Below are 15,713 nucleotides of genomic sequence, written 5' to 3'. Positions count from 1 at the left end.
GCGTCAGCTTCGGGCAGGAGCCGGGGCTGGAGGCAGGGGCTGCGGTGCCATGGGGTCGCGGAGGGCCGCGGGCCGGGGCTGGGGCCTGGGTGGTCGAGCAGGAGCTGGTGGAGATGGCGAGGACGACGGGCCGGTGTGGACTCCGGGCCCAGCCAGTCGCAGCTACTTGCTCAGCGTGCGGCCAGAGGCTAGGTGAGTCCCGCTGGGCCCTGTTTTGCCCCAGGCTGCTCTAGCCCTTGGGTGGTAGCCGGGTGTGGCCAGGCTCTCAAAAGCGCTCTGAAATCCGGAGGCCTGGGCGAAGCCTGGGCCCTCAAACTTTCTCAATCTTAAGGCCCTGAGGTCTGGGATGAACCAGGCCAGAAGGAACCTTCTTGGTACCCTTTTGACCCCTTGAGGGCTTGAGGGCCTCAAATGTGTAGCGTAAGAGGAGAAAGCCTCAGTTCGGGGTGATTTTTACTTTCCTTATCTTCCTCACCCACATGAAGCTACCCCCAGGGCTGAATTCCACAGTTAGTGATAAGGAGATCCTGGGTGGCTGAAATTCCTCAGGCTTCAAAGGAGGGGAAGCTGCTGGTTGGTAAGGGGGGCTGGGGGAGCCATTAAAGGCTGTTTAGCTTAGAGAGAGATCAGCCTTGTGATAACTGAGGTTCCTCCCCTGGGCCTAGGACTTTGGCTTTCCAGCACTGTGTTGTGTCTGCTTGAGAGGAAGGGGTGCCAGGAGGTGGCTGTTGGCCCTGTCTGGGGATCCAGGGAGGGATCTAAGGCTTGAAGCTCTGAAGGAGTCAAATTGCCCTGCCTGGTGGGGACCCAGTAGGAGCTGGGATGCCACTGGAGGTGTGGGACTGCTGAATCCTTTATTGGCCTTCTCGCAGTGGTTGGAAGGCTTTGTCTGAGGAGTGATCCCTAGTTGCAAAGAATGCACAGACAATAGGCAAGCTTTCCAAGAGACAGACACCCAAGAACAAGTGCAATGCCCTGGAGACAGAAACTTCCAGCCCTCTGTGGGCAGCTCAGCTTCCCTCTTCTCCGGAGTCCATTTTCCAAAAGGAAATGTAACAGATGTAACAGGGTGGTCTTGGAACAGAGAGAGAGAGAGAGAGAGAGAGAGAGAGAGAGAGAGAGAGAGAGAGAAACACAGGCACCAGCGACAGTCAGGAAAAGTCCTGGGCACTTCCTCCCGGATCGGCTGAGTCCTATTGACCTTGGAGTTGGAAAAGTTCAAATGTAACCGGAACCTGTTTCTGCATAAAACCCCTGCAAATGGTATCACGTGTTTGGGGCAGGACTGAGGGCTGGTACTGTGAGTAAGACAGCTTCAACCAGGTGTCTGGATTGCTGGGGGGTTGTGGTAGGGCGCCATTTCCCCCGATTATTGGCTCTGGAACATTGCAAGGAAATGTGGACATTTATTGTAGTCCTTAGTGAAGCTGCGTGCTGGTGCGAGTCACTTGTCCCTGTGACTTACCGCTTATCTCCTTGGGCTAAGTGACTTTATCTGTCTTTCTGTATCTGGCCTTTGTCAATAGCAGTGAACAAAGAGAAGCCGGATTCTTCCTGGAGTTTTAGCAGAGGAAGAAAGTGCGCTTTGAAAGCCAGGCAGAGGGGAGTGGGTTAGGATCTGACTGGAGGCTTGGACCTGGGGCTGTTTCCTGGCTGAGCTTGTGTTAGACATTTTTATAGTGCATCAGCCAGAGGGCAGGAAGTAAGAAAAGTTTGGCTCGAATCCTTGGACCTCAGTGGGGATGCTGATAGTAGACTGTTCTTGGGTATCTGAAGGCTCTGGACAGGAGCAGTGGGAGAGAGGCTTTTCTAGTCTTGGATTTAGGATTGTTTCCCCTGGTACTTTTGCACCTCCTGCCAACTGGCTGCAGACCCCAGTGGGTCCTGACTAGAGCAGCCAGATTTGCTTGGCTTCTGGAAGAGCTTATGGCCAAAAAGGATTGTGAGGGGGGCTGAGCTCAGGTTGGGGGAGGGACCGTTCCCAGTGCTATGGAAAGGTCTGACTTGTGCTGGAGGAAGGAAGTGCAGTCTGCTGCCCCTCTGATGACTGACTGCCTGTGGAGGTGGGGAGAACCCAAGAAACAAAGAAGAAATGGGGTCCCTTGAGGACTTTACTAGCACTGTGCAGCTCCAGCCCAGGGTACTGACTAAGAAGCAAGTTCTGCCCTCCATTTTGAATCCAACATATTCTGGGTCTGCCTGGAGCGCCTGTAGAGCTCTCTTTAATTTTGTTGTTGCTGCTTCTGCTGTTGTTTGTTTGTTTTGCGACAGGGTTTCTCTGTGTAGCTCTGGCTGTCCTGGAACTCACTCTGTAAACTCAGAACCCAAGTGCTGGGATTACAGGCCTATGTCACCACCACCTGGCTGGCTGTGAAGCTCTTAAGGGGTCCTTCCCATGGGGTCTGAGGCTGGGCTTTCCCTGAGAGCTATGGACAATTGCCATGTGGCTGGGGCTCAGGATCTGCATGCGTCCCCCACTTCCTGCCTGCCCCATGGTCTTTGGGGGCGGGGTTTCTAGTCTCATTTCAGTTCAAGGACATCCAAGGCTCATGTAGGTCCATTGGCTGTCCTATCTGATTAGACAATTTCTTTGTTCATCTAGCTGTGAGAGCTGACCCCTCAAGGAGGGTAGCTCATGGGTAGGCTAGCATATTTTAAAGAATTGACGTTTTGAGTAAACAATATTGACTATGCAACTTATGTATGGCACTCAGAAGTTGTCAAGTCCCTGGCCTCTTGTTTCATAGAGGCCCTGATCCTGTCGGCCTCATGGGGACAGAAGGGCTATAACATCACTCCCAGCCTCTTTGAAGCAACCTCTGCTGTTCCTCTTGGGGAAGGCAGGTTGCCTAGGGTGTCAGGGGAAGTAAGGCATTGGGCCGGAACTTTCTGGAAACCATTTATGCCCCAGCATCGCTGGACAGCAGCAGAATGGGAGGCCCCCAGCTTCCATGACTGTCCCTGTTCTTCTAGGCCTATTCTTTCTGAGCCCTGAATTCCGATTCTGCATGACAGAAGCATGCCTAGGACTCTAAAACCCCTCAGCTCCAACATTAGCTGTCTCTGGTGCTCCCTGGCCCACCCAACCCTCCACAAACCCAGAAGCTCTGCTGCTCCAGATCAGTCAGCCAGGCCTCAACAGACCCGCCTTCCGATGACCAGGTGCCTACTGGGGCCTCAGATTCTCTGGCCTGATTGACATGCAAGGTCAAGGGCCTGTAAGGCTCAACAGCTAAGAGAGCTGAACTGCTTTTCTGGAGGATACAAGATTTGGTTCCCAAGACCCAGGTTGGGCCTCTCACAACTGTCTCTAACTACAGCTCAAGGGATCTGATGCCATCTTCTGGCCTCTGATGGCATCTGCACACATTTGGGCGTCCTCCCCACCCAGTACACATGACTACAACTAATATAAATCAGGCTAGAGTGATGGCTCAGCACTTCAGAGCGCATGCCGCTCTTTCAGAGGACCTGGTCTCAGTTCCCAGCACCCACACCTGGTGGCTCACAGCCACCTGTACACAATATAGAAATAATAAAAATAGACTGGACATGGTGGCACATGCCTTTAATCCCAGCACCCAGTAGGCAAAGGCGGGTGGACCTCTGTGAGTTCAAAGCCAGCCTGGTCTACAGAGATAGTTACAGTACAGCCAGGACTACACAGAGAAACCCTGTCCTGAAAAACCTAAATAAATGAATTAATTAAATAAGTGAAAAATAAAATCATAAAAAAATAAACCGTAACAAACAAACATGCAAGGTGAGGGTTGACTGACAGCTGGGCCTGGAGCAGAGCTGCGTGAGGAGTCTGAGCAGGCGACGGGGACTCACTGTCTCCGCTCAGTCTCTTGCCCACGTGGGAGTGGAACCTGCCATTTTCCGTTGTAAATTAGAAAACTGGCCCAATGCCTCTCCTTCCTAGGGAGGAGATCCAGACTCAAGGGGAAATCTCTCAGTTCCAAGGAGAGGGACAAAGGTACTTTGTGGTCAGGGAAGGTTAGAGTTGGCCAGTACCTTGCAACTAGGAGAGGTTGTGCTCACACAGACTTTTAAGGCTCCAAACAAAGGCGCCTGTGGTGTGCGGGGCCTTTCCCTGACCCTTTTGGAACTCAGGCTCCCACTGTGGGGAAGGACCCATCCTGTTTGAAAAGGTAGCCTTGGGTGTGGCCTTGCCAGTCAGGGATGTTCACAGCTGCAGGAGAACCTGTATGTTGGAAGGGATTGTAAAACCAGGGAGGAACTTCCTCGTTGACCTTGAGTTGAGTCTGGACACACTTTCAGTGGGCATACTGCAGCATTTTCTTTGTAGTAGCGTGTGAAGCCAGCTAAGGTGGTATACACCTGTAATCCCAGCATTCAGGAGGCTGAGGCAGAAGGATCACTGGGAAGTCACAACCAGTTTTGGCTACACAGTAGATTTGAAGCTGGCCAGTGCTTCATGAGACCTTGTCCTCCCAGACCAACCAAACAAGCAGACCGAGCAACAAAAACAAAGCAAAACCCAAACAACCGCCTGTGAGGGGACTATTGATAAGGAGGGCTGTTAAGTGTGGAGCTGTCCGGATTTAGATCCGAGCACAGTAACAAGGAGAGAGTGTTAGAAAAGGAGAAAGAAGTGTTGACCGGATTTGTGGGACAGAGGAGAAGGAAGAGTCCAAGATGGCAGACCTGGAGCTTAGGAATGTGGAAGAATTCTGTTGGCATCCAAAAAAACTCCATGCTCAATGGAGGAAAAGAGGGGTGGGCTTTCCTGAGTGCCAGTGAGCAGACTTAGAAGAGTGAAGGGGTGAAGTGTCTCTTGCCATCTCCCAAAGACCTGAGATCTACTGGAGGAAGAGGTCAAAGGTGGCTCACACCAGAGGACTGGTGCCCCATTGCTAGTGAATCTCCCTCTCCAAAGGAGGATGCAGGCTCTAGTCTGTGTCCCGGGACTCTAGGCAGGATGGGATGCTGGAAGGATGGAGCTGGGTGTCTCTAGCTCCCGCTGAATTAACTGCTTGGTGTCCCTCCTCCTCACTCTCCCAGCTGGTTTGCCTTGCTCTTTAACTGGACTTTAACATATTAATGGTGGGTGTTCTCCAAGCCACCAGTCTGTGTGAGGGACTTCCAGGAATGCTGCTGCTCTTTCTCAAAGGCAAGAATTGAAGCCGCAGCTACCCGAAGGCTGGTATGTCGTGGGCGTGTTGGGGACAGGCGTAGGTGTCCCTCTGGGGAAAGAGACTCCTACCTGATGTACACCTTTCTCTCAAAGCACAGCCCCCAAGGACCTCCATCCTGCCTAACAGATTTCCTGGACCCTGCTGCACCTAACGAGCTCTCTCGGTTTCAGATATATCGGTGTCCAGCGGTGAGGACACTTGCTGCTAACAGGAGCCGCCAACTAAGACAGCTGGTCCCTTTTAATAGAAAGGCCTCTGGGTCTCAGATGGTGGCTGATTAATACTTTGTGACTGTTGTTGATTCTGCCTCCTCCTCTCCTTGCTTTTGGGCCTAATGATTCCATTTACTGTTTTTGCTTAGCTTATCAAGCAACCGGCTGTCTCACCCCAGCTCTGGAAGGTAAACGCATCTGCATTACACTCTCGACTGCTTTGAGAGGCCTTGAGAGGCCACGGGATGACTGCTCGGTACACTAACCAGGCTGCATGGGGTGAAGGGAGGTCTGGATGGTGATGGGGAGGACGTTTATAAGAGGGTACTCACATGGGCAAGGCTCGCACAGGGACCAGAGTGGATGCTTGCATGGGCCTGGGACTCAGGAATAAAGATGGAGGCTGAGATGCTTACAATGACAGCCCCATGCCTGGTCTTGCATACTTTATCCATCTTCCTGTGATAGTGTCCTCTGCCATTTCTATGTTACCTGCCATCCTGGAACGTCACCTGCCACCTTCTCTTCTTTTACATTTTTCTTCTCATTGTTCTCTCCCACCACCCTGCAACATACACACCCTCAGCGACCCAGAATGCTGCAAAATCAGAGACCACCTCACTGTCCTGTCTGGGGTCCCAGCTCAGAGCCTGAGCAACTCTGTGGTCAAGGTTTGCTGGCTGAGAAGCTGCCTTTCACCCGCCAGGCTGGGTACAGCTCTCCAGCCCCAGCTGAACCAGTAGCGCCAGAAACGGAACCATTTCCGCTTCTCACCAGTTGGGCCCCATCCCAGAATAGGACATTTGGGAGAGTTGGCTATAGTTTTTTTTTTTACCCCACACAGGTTTCTGAATAATTCCTCACGTCTTCAGGCATGATTAGTTAGCTCTTAGCTAATGTGGTTGGTCCTTGATGGGGATGAACACAGAGGAAACTTTGGTGTGAGAGGAAGAAAGGACAGCTCACATGATTCAGAGTGATGTGTGGAAGTGTGGTGGGGGCACTATTTACAGGAAGGCAAGTAGCACACAACAGGTCAGGGTTAGGCTCCTTTGAACATCATGGAAACACCAACAATTCTGGGATCCTTTCGAGATACATATTAACCCATGATACCATTACTAAATCATGGACCTGTAAGGACTTGGAAGTGTCATGGTTGCAAAGATGCTTACCAGATGTGTGTGGCTATCCCGTTTCTCAGGCTTACACCTGGATGGCTTACACCTGCAGTCTAGTTCACAACAGAGTGGAGGACAGGGAGAGAAGGCTATGGCAGCTGGAAGCTGTGTGTATCAAGAGAACAGGACAATATGAGGTAGTTTTCCCTGACCTAGCCTGGCCTACATAGAAAGTTCCAGGCAGCCAGGGCTACACACTGAGACCCGGTCTAACAAACAAAAGTCCTGGAGAGTAAGACAAGATAGAGGGACTCAAGGCTCTTGCTTGGCTTTCAAGTCTGGTGATCGATCTCTAGAACTCACATGAAGGTGAACCGAAAACCACAGGTTGTCCCCTGACTGCCACATGTGTGCTGTGGCCCGCTTGGGCACCCCTCCCCCTCCCCCAGTCTCATACTCTCTCCACATACAAGATCTCTCTCTCTCTCTCTCTCTCTCTCTCTCTCTCTCCTCTCTCCATATACACACACTCTTGCTCTTACACGAAGTAAATACATAAATTTAATAAAACCCCAAGTTTGCCTCAAATGAGGAGCAAAAACCAAAACAAAACTTATTTAATGTAATAAGGATATACAGTAGGGGCTGGAGAGATGGTTCAGTGGTTAAGAGCACTGACTGCTCTCCCAGAGGTCCTGAGTTCAATTCCCAGCAACCACATGGTGGCTCACAACTATCTGTCATGGGATCCGAGATGCTCTCTTCTGGTGTGTCTAACAACAGTGACAATGTACTCACATACATAAAAGTAAATAAATCTTTTTTTTTAAAAAGGATATACAGAAGTTGGGATATATTTAGCTTAGAATTTTCTAGAAAGTTCCTCAAAATCAGAAATTGCTATTAGTCTGACAGCAACAAGAAACATCTTTAAATCAGGTGCAGTGGTGCATGTATTTAGTTCCAACACTTGGGAGGCAGAGGCAGGTGGATCTCTGTGAGTTTGATGCCAGTCTGGTCTACAGAGTAAGTTCCAGAATAGCCAGGACCACATGGAGAGAGCCTGTCTTGGAGTGGGAAGAGAAAGAAGGGGAGGAGGAAGAGAAGAAGAAGAAGAAGAAGAAGAAGAAGAAGAAGAAGAAGAAGAAGAAGAAGAAGAAGAAGAAGAAGAAGAAGAAGAAGAAGAAGAAGAAGAAGAAGAGGAGGAGGAAGAGGAAGAAGAAGAAGAAGAAGAAGAAGAAGAAGAAGAAGAAGAAGAAGAAGAAGAAGAAGAAGAAGAAGAAGAAGAAGAACAGGAGGAGGAGGAGGAAGTAGAGGAACAAAAGGAAGTGGAAGAAGGAAAGAAAAAAGAAAGACTTGAAACATTTTTAGGGATATAAATCACAGGTTCTTGGAAGGCGGAGACAGGCAGATCACATGTTCTGGACTACATATCTACCTACTGTCTAAAAGAAAGCAAAATGTTTCCAGATATTGCATCCTGAGTGTTCAGGGAGTTGATGGTCTAGTTACCAAGACCTTCTCTATTTCTAAATGACGTAAAAGGGAAAGAAAGGTGCTGATTCTCGGTGAGAGGATGCGGCCCAAAGCACCTTGTAAGCCTGGTCCAGTCCTCAGGTAGATGAGAGAGAAATCCCCATCCTGGGAGGACCGTAAAGGGAGGACTCCTGCTCACCTTCCCAATGCCTGGGGTCCTGCATTCCTAGACACTACTGATGCAGAAGTCTTACTTGATTCAAAACCCTTCCTGAGATGCAAACTTTCTCGAGTACAGAATAATGTTTACAGGAAAGGTGCATTGAGCATGGTGCCTATGTGGGGTCACACACTGTTGTTGGCTTGTGTCCCCTCACCTCTCACTCTGTTCCTGGTGGAGAGTCATGCACTGTGGGGGTCCACCCTTTCCTCTGAAGCCCAGAGAGAGGCAGCTTGGAGTCACTGGTCTTTCTCCACGGTTTCTTCTGCTCACGGTCCCACTGCTGCTCACCCAGAGTGTGCCTGGGGAGGGGAGGAGGGCTGGGCACAGCTTGGGCACCACACGGCCTGGCTACGTGGTTGGTTGAGCTTCACGCCTGGAAATGCACTGTCTTTGCTGGCCCATGGAAGGGTTTGGTGCCGAGGTCTGTTTCCTGTGCTCAGAAAGGAGCGGACTGTAAGCCCTGAGGATTGTTGGTGAGTCTGGGGTAGACACAATAAGCCCATAGATTCAGCCGAGCTCTGTAGGAAGCACTCGACCACAGGGGACCAAGGGTTCTGGCTTGTTCAGTCAGACTATGGCTCTACAGTTCTGCAGTTGCCAGGCTTGTTTTCAATTCAGCACGTGGTGTCCACAGACGGAGCAGAGGACCCACACTGGCTTGCCAGTACCAGCCCACAGCGCTATGTGGCATCAAAATTCATTTGATAGTCCATAAAGCAGAGTCTCCTTCAAGGCCAAGGCCCTGGCATTGCCAGTTCATTCTTCACAAGTGCTGGCACTTTTCTTCTGAGCCTGAGGCCTAGGACGGGGTTCCGTGCCTTCAGGACCTCTGTGCCCTGAGGGTTAGCTGCCTTTCCCCCATTGGTGTGGCTGCGTTATGCTACATGTATATCTCTCCTACGTGCTAGCTTCCCTGGAGGTGAAAATGGATTATGAAGCCAGCTCCCCGCCATTCCCCCAGTAAAGGTTTGATGGGCATGTATAGGATTGTGTGCTCAGGAGTCTGGCCTGCTGTCAGCTACCTATTGTAACAGACCTGGGTCGAGATTCCATTCAGCTCCTCAGTAATCACCCCAACCGGGCCGGGAAGCCCAGGCATTCTTGAGTAAAGATTTGCTCGGGGTATGCCCCGGAACTTTGGCCACGGGTGACTGACAAATGTGGTAAGACTTATGCTCGGCTCGGCAAGGCCAGAGTGCCTTTTGTAGGGTGGGCTCTAAATGGATTTTGCTTCTCCTAGGAGCACCTTCTGCTCCATCATTGCTCAGCTTACAGAGGAGACCCAGCCGCTGTTTGAGACCACACTCAAGTCCCGTGCTGTGTCCGAAGACAGTGATGTCAGGTTCACCTGCATTGTCACAGGTAATGATGTCATCGATATGGTTCCTATCAAGGCCCCTGCAAAGAGCAGGGGCTCAGGAGGCTAGAATAGGGGGAGAGGAGAGGTGGGTGACATGTATTAAACCAGTTGACGTTAGCTTTTTTTCCCCCTTCATTTTAAATTTCTGTGTGGGCTGATGTCCTCTTCTGGAAATACATTGTGTGTGTGTGTGTGTGTGTGTGTGTGTGTGTGTGTGTGTCTGATCCCAGCACTTGGGAGAACAAGAAGATCAGTAATTTAAGGTCATTCTTAGCTACATAATGAGTTTGAGGCAGGCCTAGGCTACATGAGACCCTGTTTCAAAAAAAAAAGAAAACAAACAAACAAACAATGAAGCCCCAAACTTTGCTTATCAAAGATTCTTCCCTGTCAAGTATTCTCAGAGCATGGATGACTGGTCTTTGAAGCTATCTTTTAAACAACACTCTACTGAATAGTTGAACCATTTGTGACTTGGGAGTATCTAGCCTGAGAGGATGTAGTGTGTGGTTACTCCAACTGTAGACCCCGGAGGCAGGGTCTTGGAACCCTCACTCCAACCCCTCCCAGCACACGGTGCTAAGCAGGTTGCTGCCCCTTCACTGCAGCATGAGGCTGAGAGAGTCAATGTCCGCATAGCCATCGCTCTAGCCCTTAGCATCCTGCAGGTAGGTACCTTGCTTGTGTTTGGGAGCAAGACCACAACTGTTTGTTTTCCGCTGAGCTCCTCGATGGCCTTTAAGTAGGAAGCCCAGTGACACCTTAAGAGCTGAGGTCATGAATGCTGGGAGATGGAACCCAGTACTGTTCCTTCCCCACGCCTCCCAGCGTGGCGCCCTCCACCCCATCCTGACCTGCCCCAAGGCCTGTTCACCTTCAGTTGCACAGTCGCCATTTCAAAAGGCCCAGACCCGAGTGCCTCCAAGTTAGTCAAAGGCTTGGGTGGTTTCCAGATGTCACACTCTGTGATCCTGAGAGGACTTGGTTAGCCCAGTCAGGTAAACAGCTTCCCTGGGATTGTTTATTCCATGGGTAGTTGTCCCAGTTACCAGGAGCCCAGCAGCACCTCCCTAGAGAGACCTGACTTCCCTGTGTCCTTTATCTTTGTGTGACGTGGTGTGTTACAACTGAATTCTTCCAACCCCTGTGAAGTTCTATTGTTAGCCCAGCTTTTCAGAGAAGGAAGCTAGAATAGGCTAGGGGAGCCACCCAAGGGGTGGGGGCTGCTTGTTTTTCCCTTATGTACTGCCTCTGGCTGAGTCTCTGTGGCCCTGCCTCTGGCTGAGTCTCTGTGGCCCTGCCTCTGGCTGAGTGTCTGAGGTGCTGCCTCTGGCTGCATCTCTGGCACTGCAGCACCAATGGTTTCTAGAAAATAACTTAACTCCATGATTCCTCATGTGCAGCTCTATGTAGAATGTTCTTAATTATCTTCGAAAAGAAATCAGGACTTGGGATGTAGTTCAGTTGGTAAAGCCCTTGCATAGCATGTATGAGACTGGATTTGTCCTCCAGCACTGTGTAAACCTGTGAAGGGGTTTCTGTGATTCCCACACTCTGCAGATGGAGGCAGGAGGATCATAACTTTACGGTCATCCTTTGTTATATGTGCAGCAGTTTATTCCTTCCACCACTCTGGGATTGTAGGTATGAGCTATCTTACCTGATTTGTTGTCCTGCTGCTCTTTGGGACAGGGTCTCACAATGCATCTCCTGTGGCCTGAACTCTGTCCAGAGCAGGTGGGTCTTGAATTCACAAGGATCTGCCTGTCTCTGCCTCCCAAGTTATTAATTATTGTCATTAATAGTAATTAACAATTATTAATCCCTCCCGGGTACTGAAGACACACCCCTCCACACTCAGAAATTTTTGTTTTAGGACAGGGTTTTTTGTTGTTGTTGTTTGGTTTGGTTTGGTTTGGTTTTTCAAGATAGGGTTTCTCTGTATAGCCTTAGCTGTCCTGGAACTCACTCTGTAGACCAGGCTGACCTCGAACTCAGAAATCTGCCTGCCTCTGCCTCCCAAGTGCTGGGATTACAGGCATGTGCCACCACTGCCCAGTTTAGAACAGGGTCTTAATTCATTGCCTAGGCTGGACACCAACTGGAGATCTTGCTCCAGCCTCTGAGTGCTGGGATTATAGGTGTGTACACACCACCAGACCCAGCATTCTGCCTTTAAAGATATTTTAGCCTCCCCTTTTCTCCTTCCACCCCAGTCCCCAGTCCTGTACCCTGTAGGGTTTTCTGGCTGGTTCTTCGTTTCCGCCCCTCCTAACTGTGGCTCTGCGTGTGCTTCACTCTTTGTGCCTGTATACTTCCTGTTTACAAAGTTGTGGGACTTGACAAGGTCTTGCCTGTTCTCCCTGTCCCACCATCTCTCTCTCTCTCTCTCTCTCTCTCTCTCTCTCTCTCTCTCTCTCTCTCTCTCTCTCCCCCTCTCTCTCTTTGTCTGTCTGTCTCTCTGTGCGTGTGTCTATGTGTGTGTGCGCCTCGTCTATCTCCCTCTTCTACCCAGAGGCCACTGCTTGCCTGGCAGGTGCCCTCTTCTCCAGCCTGCCCCTGGGCCAGCCTCAGCACTTCCAGGAGAGTCCCTGCTACATCCTCCATGGCTTGGTTACTTTGCCATATTTCTTTCTCCGGGATCGTGAGATCTGTAAGGACAGGGTGCATGTGGGACTTGTTGGTCTGCCACAGTACTCGCTTGCCAGGTGACCTCCCTGACCCCTGGCCATGTTGATGACAAAATTAGTATCTTTTCCACTTGGCTCATCTCAGCAGCAGCTGGGTGGGGCAGCGGCAGTATCTGCTGTAGAGACCTGTATGCGAAGCCTCGGAAGAGCAGGCATCAGGTGTCATGGCTTCTCAGAATCAATGTGGACGTGCCAGACACCGGCTTGGTGTACAGAATCTTGGGACATTTTATTGAATGCTCCCAATCTCCTCATGGGAGTAAGTCTTTCCTGCCTCAAGCTCAACCCAAAAAAGCAATTGAAGAATTATTATTCTATGTGTGTGCTGTGTTGTGTGTGTATCAGTGTGTATGATATATATGTGGTATGGTGTGGGTGTGTATGTGTGTGTGCATGTATGATATGTGTGTATGTGTGCATGTGTGTGGTATGATATGTGTGTGCATGTATATGTATGTGTGCATGTGTATGTGTAACATGTGTGTGTATGTGTAATATGTGTGTGTGTGTGTGGTATGTGTGTATACGTGATATGTGTGTGAGCATAAGGGCATACATACTGAAGCACATGTGTGGAGATCAGAGGACAGAAGTTCTCTCTTTCCATCCTAGATTCTAGGGTTTGAGCCCAGGTCATTAGACTCACATAGCAAGTGTTTTTAAACCCGTGTGTGTGTGTGTGTGTGTGTGTGTGTGTGTGTGTGTGTGTGGAGGTCAGAGGACTTGGGAGTTGGTTGTGTCCCTCCATTCTGTGGGCCCTGTGGATGGCACTGAGGTTGGCAGCTGGATAGGAAGCGCCTTTATCAGGGAGTCTATCTCCCAGGCCTCAGGAACAATGTTTTGTTTTGTTTTGTCTGCTTGTTTTACCCCTGCACCTCTTGATGTCCCGCCATGGCCTCCTGCTGGGGAGTGCTTACCAATTGACCTGCGCAGTTGCCAGGGCTCTGGGCAACCGCAAGATCCACATCTTCAGTCACTGTTGTTCTGTCGTGATCCCACGTGGATCCAAAATCTCAGTTCATTGGTTTTCTGTAGCAGATTAGACCGAGGTCGCCATGACATCACCACATATAGGTTGTGGGAAAGGGGAGGGCGCCAAGAGCTGGGAGGCAGTGTTAGACATACGGTCTCAGTCTGGAGGTGTTCCTGGCTGATCAGTGTCTGAGACTGGCCTCCAGGTAAGGCTGCTGCTGTGCCTGCTTTTCTTAGTGGAGGCAGGGAGACCACACCAGTTGCTCTTCCCCTCCGAGAGAAGCACTCCTTCCCCCAACAAAGGTAGGATGTGTCAGCCCCCGCTCTGGGACCTTGCCAGGCGAGGATGATGCTTTCCTGATGGTTGGAACCTTGTCGGGGCAAGGAAGATTCAACTGTAACAGGGAGCAGGGAACTGGCTGTCCCAGGAGGGAAATCCCTGCAGACCTGGAGCAGGAACACCAGACCTGCAGCGTTCTTTCCACTGGCGGTGGGAGAATAGAGATGGGGCCTGTGCTGGGCAATCTGCCTCCTCCCCTGGCTCCTCGAGGCCTCTTCAGGCTGGAATGCTACTGTCTGAGACTGCTCGTCACTGCCAGTGTGGTAGCCTCCCTCCTCCACGTCCCTCAGCTCTGGGGTCCATTCTATGTTGGGGTGTGTATGTGCACATATGTGCTTATTCACATGCTGAGGTAGAAAAAGAAAGCATCAGAGATAGGCAGGTGGAAGCTGGGGACCTAATCTGTGGTAAGAATAAGGAAAGGGAAGAAGGAAGGGAGGAAGGGAGGGAGAAAGGGAGGGAGGAAGGAAGGGAGGGAGGAAGGGAGGAAGGAAGGGAAGGAGGAAGAGAGGAAGGAAGGGAGGAAGGGAGGGAGGAAGGAAGGGAGAGAGGAAGGGAGGAAGGAAGGGAGGAAGGAAGGGAAGAAGGAAGGGAGGGAGGAAGGGAGGAAGGAAGGGAGGAAGGGAGGGAAGAAGGGAGGGAGGAAGGGAGGAAGGAAGGGAGGAAGGAAGGGAAGAAGGAAGGGAGGAAGGAAGGGAGGAAGGAAGGAAGGGAAGAAGGAAGGGAGGAAGGAAGGGAAGAAGGAAGGGAGGAAGGAAGGAAGGGAGGAAGGACGGAAGGGAGGAAGGAAGGGAGGAAGAAAGGAAGGGAGGGAGGGAAGAAGGGAGGAAGGAAGGAAGGAAGAATCCTATCAAGTCTAACATGATAACTTTTTAGGAACAAAATATACGTTGACCCCAGAATCCTCATTGGAAAGAATGCTGGAGAAGGAAAGTTTCTGTGTGGCGGGCCAGCCGTGTGGCCCTGGGTAGTGATTCCCTCAGCTCCTGTGGGGCTTGCTTTCCCCTGTGTGAGGTAGGACTCATACTGATCACTTTATAGCAGAGAGCGACTGGAGTTCAGGCCCTTCTCCTTTCTCACTGGGTGACTTTTGCAGAAGTCTTAATTCATGAGCCTTGATTTCATTTTCATTTTCCTTAACTTAAAAAGAGTCTCGAATATTTTTTTTTTATTATGCGCTCGCCAGAGTATCTATGTATAGCATGTGTGCACCAGTGCCCTAGAAGGCCTGAAGGGCGCGTCAGAGTCTCTGGAACTGAATTTCCAGGTGGTTGTGCAGGGCTATGTGGGGTCTGGGAACCGAACTCCAGGCCTCTGCAAGGGCAGCGAGAGCTCTAAGCCTCGGGTACTGGGTTCATTGTCTTGTGCTGGGGATTGTAATGCCATCCTTGGGAGGATTCTGAGGGTAGGCGAGACATGCTGAAGACTGTGCCTCTCTCTCAGCTCGGCTCTCGTACATAGTTAAGTCTTCCTCAATAAACGTGAGCAGTTTCTGCTCAGAGAAACCAGGGAAAATTCCATACCTGACATTTCTCTCAAAACTCTAAACTGTTTGTCTGACGAGTTTCTTCAAAGTGGGAGTAGCTGGGAAAAGGCTGTGGGTGTCCACGTTGGATTCCCCAGATGAGCCTGTTATCTGTAAAACAGACCACAGGCTGAGAAGGGGCAGGAGAAAGCTACTGGCTCAGGTTCTATTTTGAACTCTCTCAGAGCTGTGTGTGTGCGTTTACATGTGTGTTTGTGTATGTGTTTGGAGAGGAGTTAAGAACCTAGCCCTGTCCGGCTTTTGTGTATTTATATAATATAGTTCATATTATCCAGGAAATAACCAGCATGTTCCCCAAATAAGCTTGTTTTCAAAGCCATCCTTGCTATGAAGCCCTGATCCCCATTATCTGCAGAACCACACGGAGTTCCTGGGGCCCAGGCTCAGCTGTGCAGGCCACTCAGAGTTCTCCTCCTCGCCCCAGGCCTTTGTCCCACTCCAGCCTCTCTGGACTGGAGGCTGAGGATGTCCTGGGCAGGTCATGAGGCAGAAGACTCCAAGGCCCTGGTGGGTGAGATCATCCCACAAGATGGTGAGAGCACCTGCGCTGGCCCTGGCCACACGCACAGTGACGTAACCAAGGGCTTTAGCGCACAGTGGAAACACAGGGC

General features: G+C 50.7%; 1 protein-coding gene across 1 annotated transcript in view; it reads left to right on the top strand.

Moving 5' to 3' along the window:
• Alpk3 (alpha kinase 3) overlaps positions 1-15,713 on the top strand; it is a 47,043-nt gene continuing 31,330 nt past the window's right edge. Inside the window, exons 1-2 of the mRNA XM_052159726.1 lie at positions 1-192; positions 9,435-9,556. Of these exons, the coding sequence (XP_052015686.1) occupies positions 50-192; positions 9,435-9,556 (265 nt within the window). The 5' untranslated portion in view covers positions 1-49. The remainder of the gene's footprint in view (positions 193-9,434; positions 9,557-15,713) is intronic.

Source organism: Apodemus sylvaticus, chromosome 1, assembly GCF_947179515.1.
Source record: "Apodemus sylvaticus chromosome 1, mApoSyl1.1, whole genome shotgun sequence".
Taxonomy (NCBI): domain Eukaryota; kingdom Metazoa; phylum Chordata; class Mammalia; order Rodentia; family Muridae; genus Apodemus; species Apodemus sylvaticus.
Note: the sequence above shows the minus strand (reverse complement) of the source record. Positions and strands in the feature narration are given on the sequence as shown.